Here is a 14,822-nt window from a genome sequence, read left to right on the forward strand (position 1 = left end):
GAGATAAAAAACATATTTTAGGTTAGGTTCGAAATTATTAGCTCATAAGTAATGGATAGAAAGGACTCTGGGTGGGTTTGTTCCAACTATCTAGCCAGAACTTCATCATCTGGACTTTGGAGCCCCAATTTCGATACAATAGGGTCCCCCCCCCCCCCCCCCTGTATTTTTTGATATATTTCTTGAATACTTCCCAATAGAAAAAATGTATGAATCTTTGCTTTGAGCAAACATTATCTAGTTAAGTTAAAACCAAACATATCCAACAAAAGCTTAGGTCAATTGGATGATCCAAAGAAGAAAATCCAAAGTCCATAAGAGCCCAAGTGTGAAGAAGTTGGGCTTCTATTATGACCAAGCCCATGAGCATTCATTTGACTATGACTAGGCCCAAGAGCATTCATATTTCATTTGTGGTGTTGAAATATGAAATTTGACTATTTGTAATCAGATTCTGGGCCCAAACCACTTCGGCTTCGGTCAAACACAGTCAACACTTGTTTTTTGGCCCAAACCTGTTTGGGTTAAAACCAGTTCTTCATAGAGGGTAAAGGATTAATTAGGTTCCAAATCGGTTCAGGCGATTTATATATATAGAAATATTTAGGCAAAATAATTGGAGGGGCGATCCTTTATAATTTTAAAAATTTTCGACGAAACATTGGGGGTGGGTGGGACAGGTGCCCCCGGGTATCAACTAAGCTACGCCCCTGATTGCGACACATGATACTTGTGACTGGTTGATTGATTAGCTAGGTAATAACTACTTGTAATCGAGCTATTAAACAAACACAAATTCACAACATTATGCTCTATAGAAAGTATATACTAAACATCACTTTTACATGAAACCAGTTATATGCGGAAACAAGAGAAAGAGCCCGCCTTAGTGCACCTGGCTGACCCGTGGGCCGTGAGATCGATCTGTGCATCTAGTGAAGCTTTGATAGCAGATACAAGCAACATGAAGATAGTAACACAGAGCCTGAGAAACACAGTAAATCCGTAGTGGTTAGAATGGCGGCCTTCTTACTCTTTTCGAATAACCCGATTAGCAGAAGCATCACTATGACATGCCCGAGCTTTGTTTTCAGCTCGTTAACCGATTTTATTTCCAACCATTTTGGCCTTTCCTGAAACATACATCATCAGTAAGTACAATAATCACTTTATACCATTTGGAGAAACATATATAAATACCTTTAGAACGAACAAGCCAAAGAGATTCGATCTGCGAGTAGATGATCCCTCTGAGCTTGGATCAAGATTGCTAATGAAAAGCTCATACAGGCCCATGCCGAAAACCAACATGACGGTTCCCAATAGATACACATCTGGTTAACAAAATCCATATGTACATATATACATATATTACATAATAAATTCAAAAAAGATCAATTAGATGTTTATATTTGGATGTTGAAAACATTACCAATGGCCTCCACTAGTTGGAAGATCCCTCTCCCATGGTACACAAAATATTCTTGAAATGATGCCACAACATATGCACAACCCTGGATAGCATAACACACAATCATAGATATTAACCACAACAAATGATCTGATCAAAGATATGAATTTAGGGGTGTAATGTAAACAAGCCCAGAAGCTCGAGAGCTACTCGTGATCGGCTCGGTTAAAAGCCAAACGACTCGTTCCAAAAAAAAATAGTTTTTCTATATAATATAATAATAATGATGATAACATTGGCAAGCCGAGCTCGAGCCGAACGTTGGCTCGTTTAAGCGATATTGAAGCGAGCTCGAGCCGAGCTTTTAGCTCGTTTGAGGTTGTTCTCAAAATAACTCAAGCCGAGCTCGAGCTTTGTGTTTTACTCACGAACCGAGCTCGAGCTTCATAAAAACATGACGAGCCGTGCTCGAGCCTAGTCCGACTCAGGCTCGGCCCGGCTCGTTTACACCCCTAGATATGATCATCAAAAAAGGGCAAACCCAGTGCACGAATCCAACGCATACAACGTGGGTATCGGGCCAACTTGGGCCTGATGTATGCCTCCTTACCCTTCAGGTCACATGACAACAACCTTACCGTTACTCCCCGGGTTCACCCCAAATATTATGATAGATAATTTAATCATGCTAGTACCAAAATATTTAACTTAAATACCTTTATAAAACATAGGAAAGATCCAATTAAAGATCCCATAACGGCCAAAAGAGCCAAGAACCGGCAATTATAAATCACCTACACCAACAATATATAATCTTCTTCAACACAATCCATCATCCAATCAAATCAAACCATAAAAACATAATTACAATCTACATATATATAGATATATATATAACTATATAACCTTCTCAATTGTCTCCTCCCAACCGTCAAGCTTCTTCCCTGTAGAAGGAGAATTATGAAGCTTGCCGGAAGATGCAACATCGGCCGGTGTATCGGCCAAATGGGTGTTATGTGTGGAGCTGGTGGCCATACATGCTACCGGTAATATTCTAACACCGGGTGGCCGGTACCGGCCATAGACCCAGTTGATGTTTGAACCGGGTTTGGGTCGGGTGAACAGGATGGGTCTAGAGGGATTAGTGGTGAGCAATCTGGGAGGTTTCATGGTGACTGATTGAGGATTGAAGACAAAAGCAAGTTGAAAGCAATCAAGTGAAAAGAGAAATGTTTTGAGACAAATACGTAAGTGTCAATTTAGGTGTCATGTTGTTGGTGATGATTGAATTTGAGAGTATGGAAAAATGGGTTAACGAACGACTCATGAGCCACCACAATGAGATTCGTTATATCCGTTAAAATATCTAGAAAGAAACACTTGTCTAGTTGATTAACGGTCAATTTAACGTACAAAGAACCTAGTCGAAATATGTACAAGATTTCAGAAAAAAAAAATCAAAATTAAAAAAGTTTACTTTTAAGATAAGAAGGCTGACCTTGATTCATTATGAGCGTGTGAAAAGTGATACAAGTAAAGAGATACTTGATTTAAAGACATATAGGATTCGGTTCAATTAATAACCATCATGAGTTGTGAGAACCATGAAAACTCCTACTTTCTGTGCGAGTTGGGGCATAATATTTTGCACAAAAGTAGATGAAAATATTATAAACACGTCTATAAAGAAAAAGCAAAAAAAAAAAAATTATCGAGTAGGTAGTTTTGCCTGATGTAAGTTTTGTTTACGCGCTGATGTAAATTTTATTACGACGATGATTTTTTTACATCTCATGTAAATTTGTGCATGCGGCATTTAAAAAAAAAAATTGCTGAAACAAGTGATTTTTTTTAAGATTTTTGAGAAATTATTTTTTTGGGAAAACCTTTTGAAAGGTAGAGTTCTTATGGTTCTCACAACTCAAGTATTAGGAGATTTAACTGACATTAGACAAAAATGTCTAGAGTGAAAAGCAAAAACAGGAGGCGTATAGACAAGAACGTCTTCAGCTTAAAAAGGATCGATAAATGGCTATAGATTATGAAATGTTGATGAAACCTATCGACCACCTTATCGGACCGCAATGTGAATTAGCAGAAAAAAAGTATAAAAGAATCCGAGAGAAATATGGCATCTAGTTCTTTTTTTAAATATTTTAAATAACTTATGTCTTTTTTAATATTAATGAAATAATTTATGTTTTAATGTTAAGGAAATATCACAACAAGGTTTTATTTTGTTTGATCTTTATTTAAAAATATTGAAATAAAAAAAAGGGTATTGATTGAAGGGGCATTATGAGCCATTAACAATTACATATGTTTTTTTGCTAGAAAGAATGACGATGAGTTGGTGTTGATGTATCAAAAAATGCCTTTTAGGGGCATGAATCATTACCAATGGTCTAACTGAAATGCCTCTTAGACCATGCGTAGTGGGCAATATTCACCATTGGGCGTTTTGCGTCATGTGGCATCCCAGTCAGCAATGGGGCATTATTAGGCGTTTTCTAAAATGGGTGTAGTGGGGATAGGGCATTATTGGGCATTATGTTTTGTAGTAAAATAAAATAAAATAAAAACATTTAAAAATCTTATTGGCTAAGCAAATGGAAGCTGAAATGTGATTGGACAACAAAAGCCCCTTTAGGCGTGTTTAAAAAACGCCCATACAACAAAACTACCAAACACGCCCATGCGTAGTGGGGATGGGGGCGATATGGGCGTGATTGAGCCCCAAAAACGCCCAAACTTGTAACCACTACAGATGGTCTTAGGGCATTAACCATTACCAATGGTCTAATAGATTTATAATAAACGAGCATTAATTTATACTCACAAGGAAAGCCTAATATTTATTATTATTAGTGGGTTAACCTATGCAGGGGAAGGTTCATTTGAGAAGAAAATTTTATTGAGAAGAAAAAGAATAAAAGGGTATAATTGTAAAACATTAAATAGTTTTTTTCTCATATCATTTATTATTATGTTTGACTAATTAATTAGTCATTAAGACTATAATCCTCCAAACTAAATATTTTTGCCTACACACATCAAAACTTATCCTACACATTTCGAAATTTATCCTACACATATTGAAATTTATCCTACACAACTCGTAATTTATCCTACACGCCTCGTATTTATCCTACACTATAAATGAATTTTTATTTTTATTTTTTGTGAAAAATATATATTTTAAAAATAAGTTACAAATTTATATAGTTAGTTATTAAAGATGAAACTACCAATTAATGATGTATGTAAGTTTACTAATATACCCTTATAGTTACATTTAGTACAAATATTAAATGAAGTCTAATGAAGCATTTCTATTGGTTGAAATTTCTTCTTTTTTCTTCTTACAAAGAATTTCTTCTCATTTGAACCCTCCACAACCTATGCAATGCATCAGGTTTTAGCAAGGTATTTTTGGAGAACGTTATCAAACCGATATTCTTTAAACACTGATTATATTTGTGTATTATTAATTATTACGTAAATATTTAGTAATTATATATTTAAGTATTTAAACAAATAGTACCATGTAAGGTGTTTGGGTTGTGGAATAAAGGGAAAACAACCTGAGGTTCACAACTTCATTGTACGGATGAGCTTGGCATCGAATTTCGCCAGATATGGGTACCGATACCGGTACAGGACCGGTATTTGAAGGAATAATTCGGTAAAATACGGGTACCGAACCAGTACCGAAAGTACCGGTACTAAAAACATCAAAAAGTGAATAGCAATTCGATATCAAGGTAAATTCGGTTCGAGAAATTCGATACAAAATACTCATCCCTACTTCACTGTTCACGTATGGTAGTGGAAGTGTGACTGTGGAACACAGGTCACAGGCCAAAGTTTACTGGACTGAAATTAAAAGATGGCATGGGCCTTGTGTCGATCGATTTAGATGACTTGGTTGGGCTGACCAGTGCCCAGTAACGATCCAAAACAAAAAGCAGTTTTTAGGGGTTCATCAAGACCATTAATATATAACCTAAAATAAATTAAAAGTCCAATAGGCCCAATTTTATCATGCGTTCTTAGATTATTTTATAACGTTTTGAGTCCCTAGCCATTTATTTTATAACGTTTTGAGTCCAATTTTGTTCATTTTATAACAGTTCGAGTCCAATTTTGTTAAAAAAAATTGGACTCAAAAGGTTAAATTTTGGACTCAAAAGGACTCACAAGGTTATAAAAAACGTCTAGAAACTCAAGATGTTAAACATTTTGATTTTGGACTCAAATGATTAAAACCATTAAAACACGACGACTCAAAAAGTAATTTACTCTAAAAATAAATTAGTTGAAATTATGAATGAAACATAGTCATCAAGTAAAGAATACAATACTTTTCCCCAAACACATGTTTAAACCCAAATACTTAACAAGATGTTTGTAAGTCGCACACCATCTTTTTCTTTCTCAACACGTGACATGATTGATTGAATACATTTTAGGATCAAATTCAAGGAGACATCATATTCCAAACTTGTTCAAAACTATATACATATATATACACATGTGTCACACCACAATTTACATAACTTAGAATTTAAGGTCTCCTAATCATGCCATCAGACCAAGACCAAGACCATCCTTCGGCTTCCGATGACCGATCCATCGACATCGGTGGCCGGACCTACCAGCTTTACTGGTGTTACCAATGCCACCGAACCGTGAGGATTGCAACCGGTAACTCCCCGATCATGTGTCCGAGGTGTTTCGGTCAGTTTGTCTATGAAATCGATATAGCTAGACCAAGGCTTGTGGTCGAATTCACTGAATTCGACCCCTCGCCTGAAGCCCGTTTACTCGAAGCACTCTCACTTATGCTCGATCCTCATGTTCCACAAACTGACCGACGCCGAGAAAGGTTTACCGACATCGGAATCCAACCACCGTGGAGGCGTAGGATTCGTTCAAACTCGCGGTTTGATGATATGGACGGGTGGGGTCCGGGTCCTGGAATTCTAGCCCGTCCGAGGTCACGTTCTTGGGTTATTCTTACCCCAAATAACCTCCCTAGAGTTAATGATAACGATAATGATAATGATAATGAAGTAGAGGATCAGGTGCCAAGAGGGGTTGATCCTCGAAACTATTACGCGGGGACCGGATTAAACGAATTAATCGAAGAACTAACGCAAAACGACAGGCCCGGTCCACTACCGGCCCCGGATTCGGCAATCAACGCATTACCAAACGTTAAAATCACACCAACACATCTTCTAAATGACTCACAATCTTGTGCAATTTGCATGGAGGACTTTAAAGTTGGTGGAGAAGCAAAGGAGTTACCATGCAACCATATATTCCATTCTAACTGTATTGTGCCATGGTTAAGACTCCATAACTCTTGTCCCATTTGCCGGAACGAGATTCCGGTGCCCACGGTTACCACCGACGGGTCTAGTGAGTCTTCTGACGGTGGGTTTGATTCATCGGTTGATAGTAGGGGTAGAAGACGACGAAGGTGTTTGAGGTGGAGACGGTTAGCAAACATATGGCCTTTTCGGGCTAGGTATCGACCTCTTGGTTCAAATGGTGTTGCGAACGTTAATACGAGTCGTGAAGACTCGAGGGTTAACTCGTGTACCATTCTTTAGCTAGTAGTGATATTATTGCCGATTGTTGAAATGATTTGTTGTAATGATCGAATGATTAATTGTGTTGCAATGTGTTCTTGTTAAAGCTCCGTTTAAATACTCATTATACTGAGTTATTTCTTATGGTTGCATCAAATGCCATAACATCTTAACAACTTAGGAGCTGTTTGGCAACTTCTGAATGGTTAAATCTTAAACCAGCAAGAGGTCTGAACCTTTAAGAGCCAGTATAATGCTTAACCATTCAGAGAGAGATGTCTGCTTAATTCAGGTTAGAGGTCTTAACCATTCAGACTCAGTATAATGTTTAACCATTTAGAGACAAATCTGCTCGTGAAACAAAGAGTTTGAACCATTAAGTGCTGAACCAATAAGAGGTCTGAACCATTAAGAGCCACATTAAAAACTAAATAGACAACCCCTTACAAACATATATATAGTCAAATGCCAAAACTATGTCTCATAAGTAATGAACAAAGAGGTCATTATTCATCCTCAACTAAAAGTGCATTTAAAAGCTCATGAAGTGTTTGCCTCTAGTATCTTTATCTTCATAGACAAAAGCTCGTACTTTGAGCAGTTTGCTTCACGCCCACCAGAAGAGGAAAAAATTTTTCATGTAGAGTGCCGGTACCACAGCGAGCCTAAACGATACCGAATGAATTACTGCCGCTTAGCGCGAGATAATCTCTCAAGTTTTATTAATTAATAAACACCATTTTAGCTTTATAAAAATATATTTTATGTATTATACTTGTTTTCGATTGTTTGATCTACCTATTTACGTTTTGATGTATTACTATTACTATTATTATTATTACATGTGATCGTATACATTAAGACATGTTTTAATTCAGATTTAACGTCCTCAAGTAGCCTACTATATTATTTTAACAAACACCCACATTTTAGAGTGGAGTTTTAAGTTAAGTCTATCGAGGGGTACCAAATATCCCGTCATTTACATAAACATAAGGAAATAAAAAAAATTACTTGGTCACAATCATGTTTTAATTTAGATTTACACATGTGTTACTATAGACTAATACATGTGTTACCATAGACATCCAAATTGTAATAGACAGAGTTTTAAGTTAAATCCATTCAGAGCTCAGTGTCTCACCATTAACATAAACATAAGAATTTTTTGGAATAATGGATTTTAATAATCCTAACTATTAGCTGTTGACTGACAACGGTCCTAATTTAAAAAATAAACAGTGCTCCTTTCACCTTTTTGTTAATTGTCACTTGTGATTTGTTAATTGTCACTTATTACATGTTACCTTTCAGGCATATCTTCTTACCAACAAAATACAACTTGGAAGTTGACCTGTTAAAAGTACAAGTGACAATTAACAAAAGTTGAGTCGTTACACTATGATATGCAAACAGACCCATTACCAAATATACATTGAGGAAACAATAAGATTATAGTATTTCAAGGAGAAAATACATACATCTTTGTCAACAAAAGATGCAGCAACACTCGTATAAATGAAGAATTAATTAAAACCAACTTTTCGTACTTTTTTTATATTCATAATCCCACTAGTGATATATTAAAAAAAAAAAAAAATCCATCTTGGAGACTTGACCACCAATGTTTTTTAATTATTATTTTTAACAGGAATCCAATCCATTTCAGTCACATGCTTGAACATTTTTTATTTATTGGTTAGCAAATTATTAAATTGATGTGTTACAGTACTACTTGTTTTAAATCTATATAAATAAACTAACAGAGATATAAAATACATATACAAATCTATAAAATAATATTAATCGTATTGCATTATTCCTCCTACCCAAATGAGATGTAACATCACTAAGTGAGAATTCAAAAAATTTTTAAATATATTTAGATTATTAATTCTTAATTCATAAAAATATACAACTATAAATATGATACTAATTTTTTTTTATATGCGGCCTAAATTTTTTCTTTGTAGCGAGCGTTTTTTTCCACATTCTCTTTTGCTTGAAGATTGGGTGTTTTAAATATGTATTTGGAAGAAATAAAGTGTGTATAAATAGGTTAATTGTAGAGGTATATATATATAAAATAGAATTTTCTTTTTAAAGCATGCCAAACGGTAATAATGCCGTTCAACAACGGCTAGATTTCAAACCCAACTCTCTATTATCACTTACACGATGAACATCACGTGTTTCTTCTTCATCACGCGTGATGGGTTAATCGTGGCGGTGTGCTACCCATCATGAGCTCTCATCACACGACCGTCCTGACCACCCGAATAGTTGTTTCATTTATGAGATACCTAGTTATTACGTGAAAAAGGACGGATGTACTCATCCTTCCTACTTTTAGTAGTGCTTTCATGAATTACCAACTTTCTTTGGATTCTCGTCCTTCAAAATACTATATAGAGTTAAATGTCATTTTAGTCCCTGTGGTTTGTGTCATTTTGACAGTTTAGTTAAAAGATTTCATTTATCACTATAGTAAATGGGTCACGATTTTATTAAACAAAAAAAAAATACTCTTTAAACATTTGGGAAATTGTAGTACATGAGCCGTGTACACATTCAAACGCAAATAAATATGAACTACAACATATTTAATAAAACAATCGATTCAAACCAATATCTTCAAAAGATAAAGTCTTCAACTTGATCTTTAACCGCATCTACTTGTATGGTTCGTTGTGTTTTCAGTCCGTTGTGTAGGCTTCAACGAGGTCTTGAACCACGTCTTCTTGTACAATAAATCTCTACAAAAATAACAAACAAATGTTGACGGTTGTGGCTGAGGCACGTGTTCAACACGCTTCCCTTAAAACAGATTCCGCGCCTCTACTAAAGACGACGCGTCTGTCTCCCAGGGTACAACAGCCGAAACAGTTTGTACTGCCGGAGAAGGCCACGCGCCCGAGGTTTCACCGGATAAAAACATAGTGTTAGACCTTTTGGAAATTAAGAATAGAAATGTAGTTGAATCATGTATAGAGAAACTTATCTCTATATGTTCCCAACATATGGGTCATCAATTACTTCTTCTTCAAGGACTCTTCATACAAATCTTTATGTCTCCTTCTTCTATTCTTACTCTTGTAGTTTTATATATATATATATATATATATATATATATATATATATATATATATATATATATAGAGGCCGGTTATCATACAAATAACCTAATCGTACATTATGTACGCGTCGTCCACAACCGTCGGATCATCTTTCTTAAACAGCGCCTTTTTCTATTAAAAATGTCAACATAGGATTAATAAAAAGGAAACCGCCAAGGTTAAAATCGTCAAATTTAAGATCAAAGCACCTGATAAACGGCGAACAAAACCTCAAAAATCATAACGTAAGATCCTAAATCAAAACCAAAACCGAAATTATAACAATCAACCAAAAATCGAACGATTCTTATTCACCAAATCGATCGATTCCTATTTCACCAAACTCTTCTGAGAAAATGGACTTCTGATGAATTTAGAAATTCTGTATGCACTGACTATCGAAGAAGATGATGCAGATTGACAAATCATGTGCGAAAACGTCGATAATGCAAATGCGAATTCGGTATAAAAAGAGTTCTTTGACATTTCATATAGTTTGCGAATTCATGGGATGCATATGCGATATCAGTAAAGAGTTAAGAATTCTTTGAAATTTCATATAGTTTGCGAATTCATGATAATACACATGCGATATCAAACTTTCCAAAATCCCCTTCATATAGTGTGCGATTTCAGATAAATTAAACATGCGATATCATAAAAAAGGATATCTAAAATGTTTGTTTCTTACAGTTTGCGAATTTCTTTCGAATCAAGTGCGATTTCGAATAAGGCTGCAAACAAAACTTTAAAAAAAACTTTGTAACAAAAATGCAAAAAAAAAAAAAAAACTACCAATCATAAAAACTAAAAATGATATTATTTTATATAAAAAAACTTAATTTATTAACGATGTGACTATAATTTGACATGTAATGATGAATTTTACAATAAATACTACTGAACTTACCACCCTACCTATATAATAAATTTACTATATTAATATAAAAAACCTTGATAACTACCTTCCATATTAAGACACAGAAGAACAAATAAAACACACACAAAACACACAGACACAAACAAAAATGGCATCTGAAGATATGGAAAAAATCAAAAACATTGCAATCAAGGAGCTATTGTCAACTCGCACGTTGACAGAAATAAGCACTGATGTCACCTCTTCTCATCTGGTTCTTGATGTGCAGGGCAAAATCCTTGAACAAATTAAGAACAATCAAGCAGTATGGGAAAAGCTACTTCAAGAACCACCATCAAGCTTCAGGGACAAAGCTTTGGATCACATAAAAGAGCAATCTCGAGCTGATGACTTAGCCTTCTCTTTCCTGACAGATGCTCTAAACACGGTGAAGGAGAAGATGAAGTTCAGCTCTACTGAACGTGACAAAATCTTTGCTTCAAGTAACTAAATTTCTGTTAAATCGTTTTATGGTTGTAGATGTGTTTGACAATAACCACTATTTTGTATTTTGGATATATGTTTTGAACAAATATTATGCTTTAATATAATTTAAAATCGCATGAATGAATTAGGGATCTTTGCCACAATAACATAAAAAAAAAACTAGATAACTCAAAATCGCATATATTAAAGGAGAAATCGCATTTGAAAAATCATATAAACTAAAATTAAACTGATGCATATAAAAATCGCATGTTTATAATACTAAAATCGCATGTGAAAAATGATATACATTAATGAATATAAAATCGCATGTGTTTCTTATAAATTCGCATTTACATTTAAAAAAACATTACTCATCCTCGTCATCTTCATCTCCAGACACCTCTTCCCACTAATCTTCTTCTTCAGATCCATCATCACTGATGTAATCTTCAAAGTCATCTTCCTCTTCGTCGTCTTCACCCTCATTATCTTTGTCTCTCAAACCATCTTCAATCTGGACACCCTTCATCTTCTTTTTTTGTTGTTTACCTTGTTGTTTGGCTTTCAGCTCCTCGCAAGTCCGAATGTCATGACCTTTTACATTGCATACACTACATGTCCTTGACCTTTTCCCTTTGCGGCTGATCATTTGTTCCTTCTTAGATTTAATCCTTCTATGCGAGCCGCGACCTTTGTTTCTTATACCAGCCGGCACACGAACAGTAGGGGGAGCATTAGTTACTGGTTGTTGATAACCAATCAACTTTGAAAATCGGTCAAATTTTGGATCAAGTTGCTTGGTTATGCGGCTCTAATCAACTCTCTCTTTAAGCTGCATCATTTGATCCCTCACTAAAACAAGTTGATCAAGGTCGGAAATCAAATTACTAACCAAATACTCCCCTGTGTGGATGATTTCACGAGCAATCCGTTTAGCCCTCTGATGCACGTCCTTGCCACCCACATTTAGATTGTACTTAACATTTAACTCATTCGGCACAACATCCTTCGTCCATCTCTTCATAACATATTTGTTTGGTATTTCTTTAACACCAAACATCTTGAAAAGAAAATATATGTGTTTGCATAGCAGCCCATACTGCTCAAAACACAAACAGCTACACTGTGCAGTTACATCATTCTCGAGATTCTTGAACCACACCTAGCAAATAACCAAAAAAAATAATAATAAGATTTAAAATCGCATGTATAAACATAACAATATCGCATGTTTAACAATCATGTAAGTGAGTAAAATTAATATCGCATGTGGAACATAACAATTTCGCATTTCTAAAAAATAATGTAAAATAAATAAACTAAAATCGCATATGTAATGTAACGAATTCGCATATCTAAAAAAACATGAAAAATACCTCCAATAAACCATCTCCATGTGCTTTAAAGTCCTTCAACAATATTCTGATACGTGGACCTTCAACTTTGGTGTCCATCGGCAAACATTCGGAAATTGTTCCATGTATCTCTAATTGCTGATCAAAAAATATAGACCTGGTGTAGATCTTAGCAGCATCTTTTTCCAATGTAGTTTGACTCCAATCAGCTGGCTCAGTATATCTTGAAATATGATCATTTTTCCTATGATTGAACCTTTGAACATCCATTGCCCCATCAAAATGATTCATAAACTCTACGAGTGTGAGTTGTGAATTAGCAACCTGACAAAAAAAATGGTTCTCACTATCTGATCTTGAAGTTGTTCTCATAAGACCTGACATTGGCTCATGCCGGTAAAAAGCCGGAATCCACATGGATCTCATCCCAAACATATCATCAATCCATTTGTTTTCAGTAAGACCGAACTCAATCATCACCAACTTCCACTGTCTTTCGAATTCTTCAGGCTCAATCGAATCAGTCCAAACAATGTCGCACATCCTCCTTTTAAACTCATCATTATTGCACAACTCGTGCCCAACCTTTAACAATAAATGCATTTTATATCAGTCTATTACAAAAAGCTATAATAATTAAAAATAACACCAACAAAAACACAAAAAAATGTTGCATGCTCTACCTTATCTGCCACTTTTTTCATTATGTGCCACATACACAATCTGTGTCTGCTAATAGGGAAAACCTCCTCAATAGCCTGTTTCATAGCAGGGTCTTGATCCGTCACTACAACATTAGGCTGTCGACCAAATGAATTTAGAAGCCATTTATATGATTCAATACTCTCTTATGCCAACAACCCAGCTGAGAGTGTTACATTCCGACAGTGGTTGTCAATGCCTGTGAACGGAACAAACACCATCTTGTACCTGAACAACAAATGCGAAATCACGTTTATTATATGCGAATTAATAAAAATCAAATGCGAAACCAGGGGGAAAAGCATGCGATATATTCAACACCACTCTGTTGTCTACACATGCGATATTGAACACTCATTAACAGACAAAACATGTGAATAATCAGTAACAAAACATGTTTGTCTTTGAAACAGTTACCTGTTTGTCTTGAAGGTTGCATCGAACGATATCACATCGCCAAATTCCATATAGTTAAGCTTGCATAAACCATCAGCCCAGAACAACCCAGTTAACCGTTTGCCATCATCAACAGAGTATTCAAACGAATAATCAGCTAAATACTGTTTTTTGTCAGTCATCCTATTAATCACCATGTCAGCGTCATACTCTCCTATATAGCTGTTTATTCGCTTCCTAAAATTTTTGCAATCATCAACCGTGGCACCAACGTTCTCGAAACCACCATAACGTTTCCTCATTATATGAAAAGCTTTGACAAGACCAAGGTTTAAAGTGCCAAGTTCCCAAACCATCTCCTCCTGGACATCTGACAATTGTCTGTAAGCTGGGAGCATGTGAATGTCATTTTGACAAACAAACTTATGGTTATGACCATCAATAAATCTCTTGACTGTATATAATCTACCATCCATAGTGCAAATCACAAGTTGAGCTTTGCATCCGGTCCTAATAGTCCCCCTGTTCCTGGTTTTGAATTGCTTTTTTGACTTGGAATTATCATCAATACACACAGGCTTGTGTCCCTCTTTAGAACAAACAAAATACTTAGTTTTGATTATACCACCACTGTATACTTCGCCACCTTTCCGAATAGAAAAACCAGCTAACTTAGCATATGATTGATAAAACGCATATGCTTGTTCAATGGAGATAAATTGCATCCCAACAACAGGTGTAGCTGATGCCTGAACCTCCGGAGTGTAAACCCTTTCATCTACATGAATCAAAATAAAAAACATAAAAAGTCATACAAACCACATGCGAATCGTCTGATAAATACATGCGAAATGATGATATTGATTAATCTGAATTACATATGCGATTTATTAC

The 14,822-nt window shown here is 35.4% G+C and overlaps 2 protein-coding genes across 2 annotated transcripts; one reads left to right on the forward strand and one right to left on the reverse strand.

The window, feature by feature from the left end:
• Nucleotides 1-753: 753 nt before the first annotated feature.
• Nucleotides 754-2,807, reverse strand: LOC110921158. The gene is made up of 5 exons (XM_022165434.2): nucleotides 2,318-2,807; nucleotides 2,128-2,205; nucleotides 1,433-1,514; nucleotides 1,201-1,334; nucleotides 754-1,133 (listed from the first exon to the last, which is right to left on the reverse strand). The coding sequence occupies exons 1-5, from the start codon at nucleotides 2,579-2,581 to the stop codon at nucleotides 933-935; spliced, it is 759 nt and encodes a 252-aa protein (XP_022021126.1). The 5' UTR covers nucleotides 2,582-2,807; the 3' UTR covers nucleotides 754-932.
• Nucleotides 2,808-5,982: 3,175 nt separating this feature from the next.
• LOC110921157 (E3 ubiquitin-protein ligase RZF1) lies at nucleotides 5,983-7,102 on the forward strand. Its single transcript, XM_022165433.2, has one exon. The coding sequence runs from the start codon at nucleotides 5,995-5,997 to the stop codon at nucleotides 7,030-7,032; it is 1,038 nt and encodes a 345-aa protein (XP_022021125.1). The 5' UTR covers nucleotides 5,983-5,994; the 3' UTR covers nucleotides 7,033-7,102.
• Nucleotides 7,103-14,822: the final 7,720 nt, after the last annotated feature.

Source organism: Helianthus annuus, chromosome 17 (assembly GCF_002127325.2).
Source record: "Helianthus annuus cultivar XRQ/B chromosome 17, HanXRQr2.0-SUNRISE, whole genome shotgun sequence".
Classification (NCBI taxonomy): Eukaryota; Viridiplantae; Streptophyta; class Magnoliopsida; order Asterales; family Asteraceae; genus Helianthus; species Helianthus annuus.

What these genes read in the sequence shown, in the direction of transcription:
- LOC110921158 (XM_022165434.2), bottom strand. Translation starts at nt 2,581, where the DNA reads ATGAAACCTCCCAGATTGCTCACCACTAATCCCTCTAGACCCATCCTG. An exon ending in CCAACTAGTGGAGGCCATTG is followed by an intron (nt 1,335 to 1,432) that starts GTAATGTTTTCA and finishes TTTGTTAACCAG; the next exon opens with ATGTGTATCTATTGGGAACC. An exon ending in TTGGCTTGTTCGTTCTAAAG is followed by an intron (nt 1,134 to 1,200) that starts GTATTTATATAT and finishes TGTATGTTTCAG; the next exon opens with GAAAGGCCAAAATGGTTGGA.
- LOC110921157 (XM_022165433.2), top strand. Translation starts at nt 5,995, where the DNA reads ATGCCATCAGACCAAGACCAAGACCATCCTTCGGCTTCCGATGACCGA.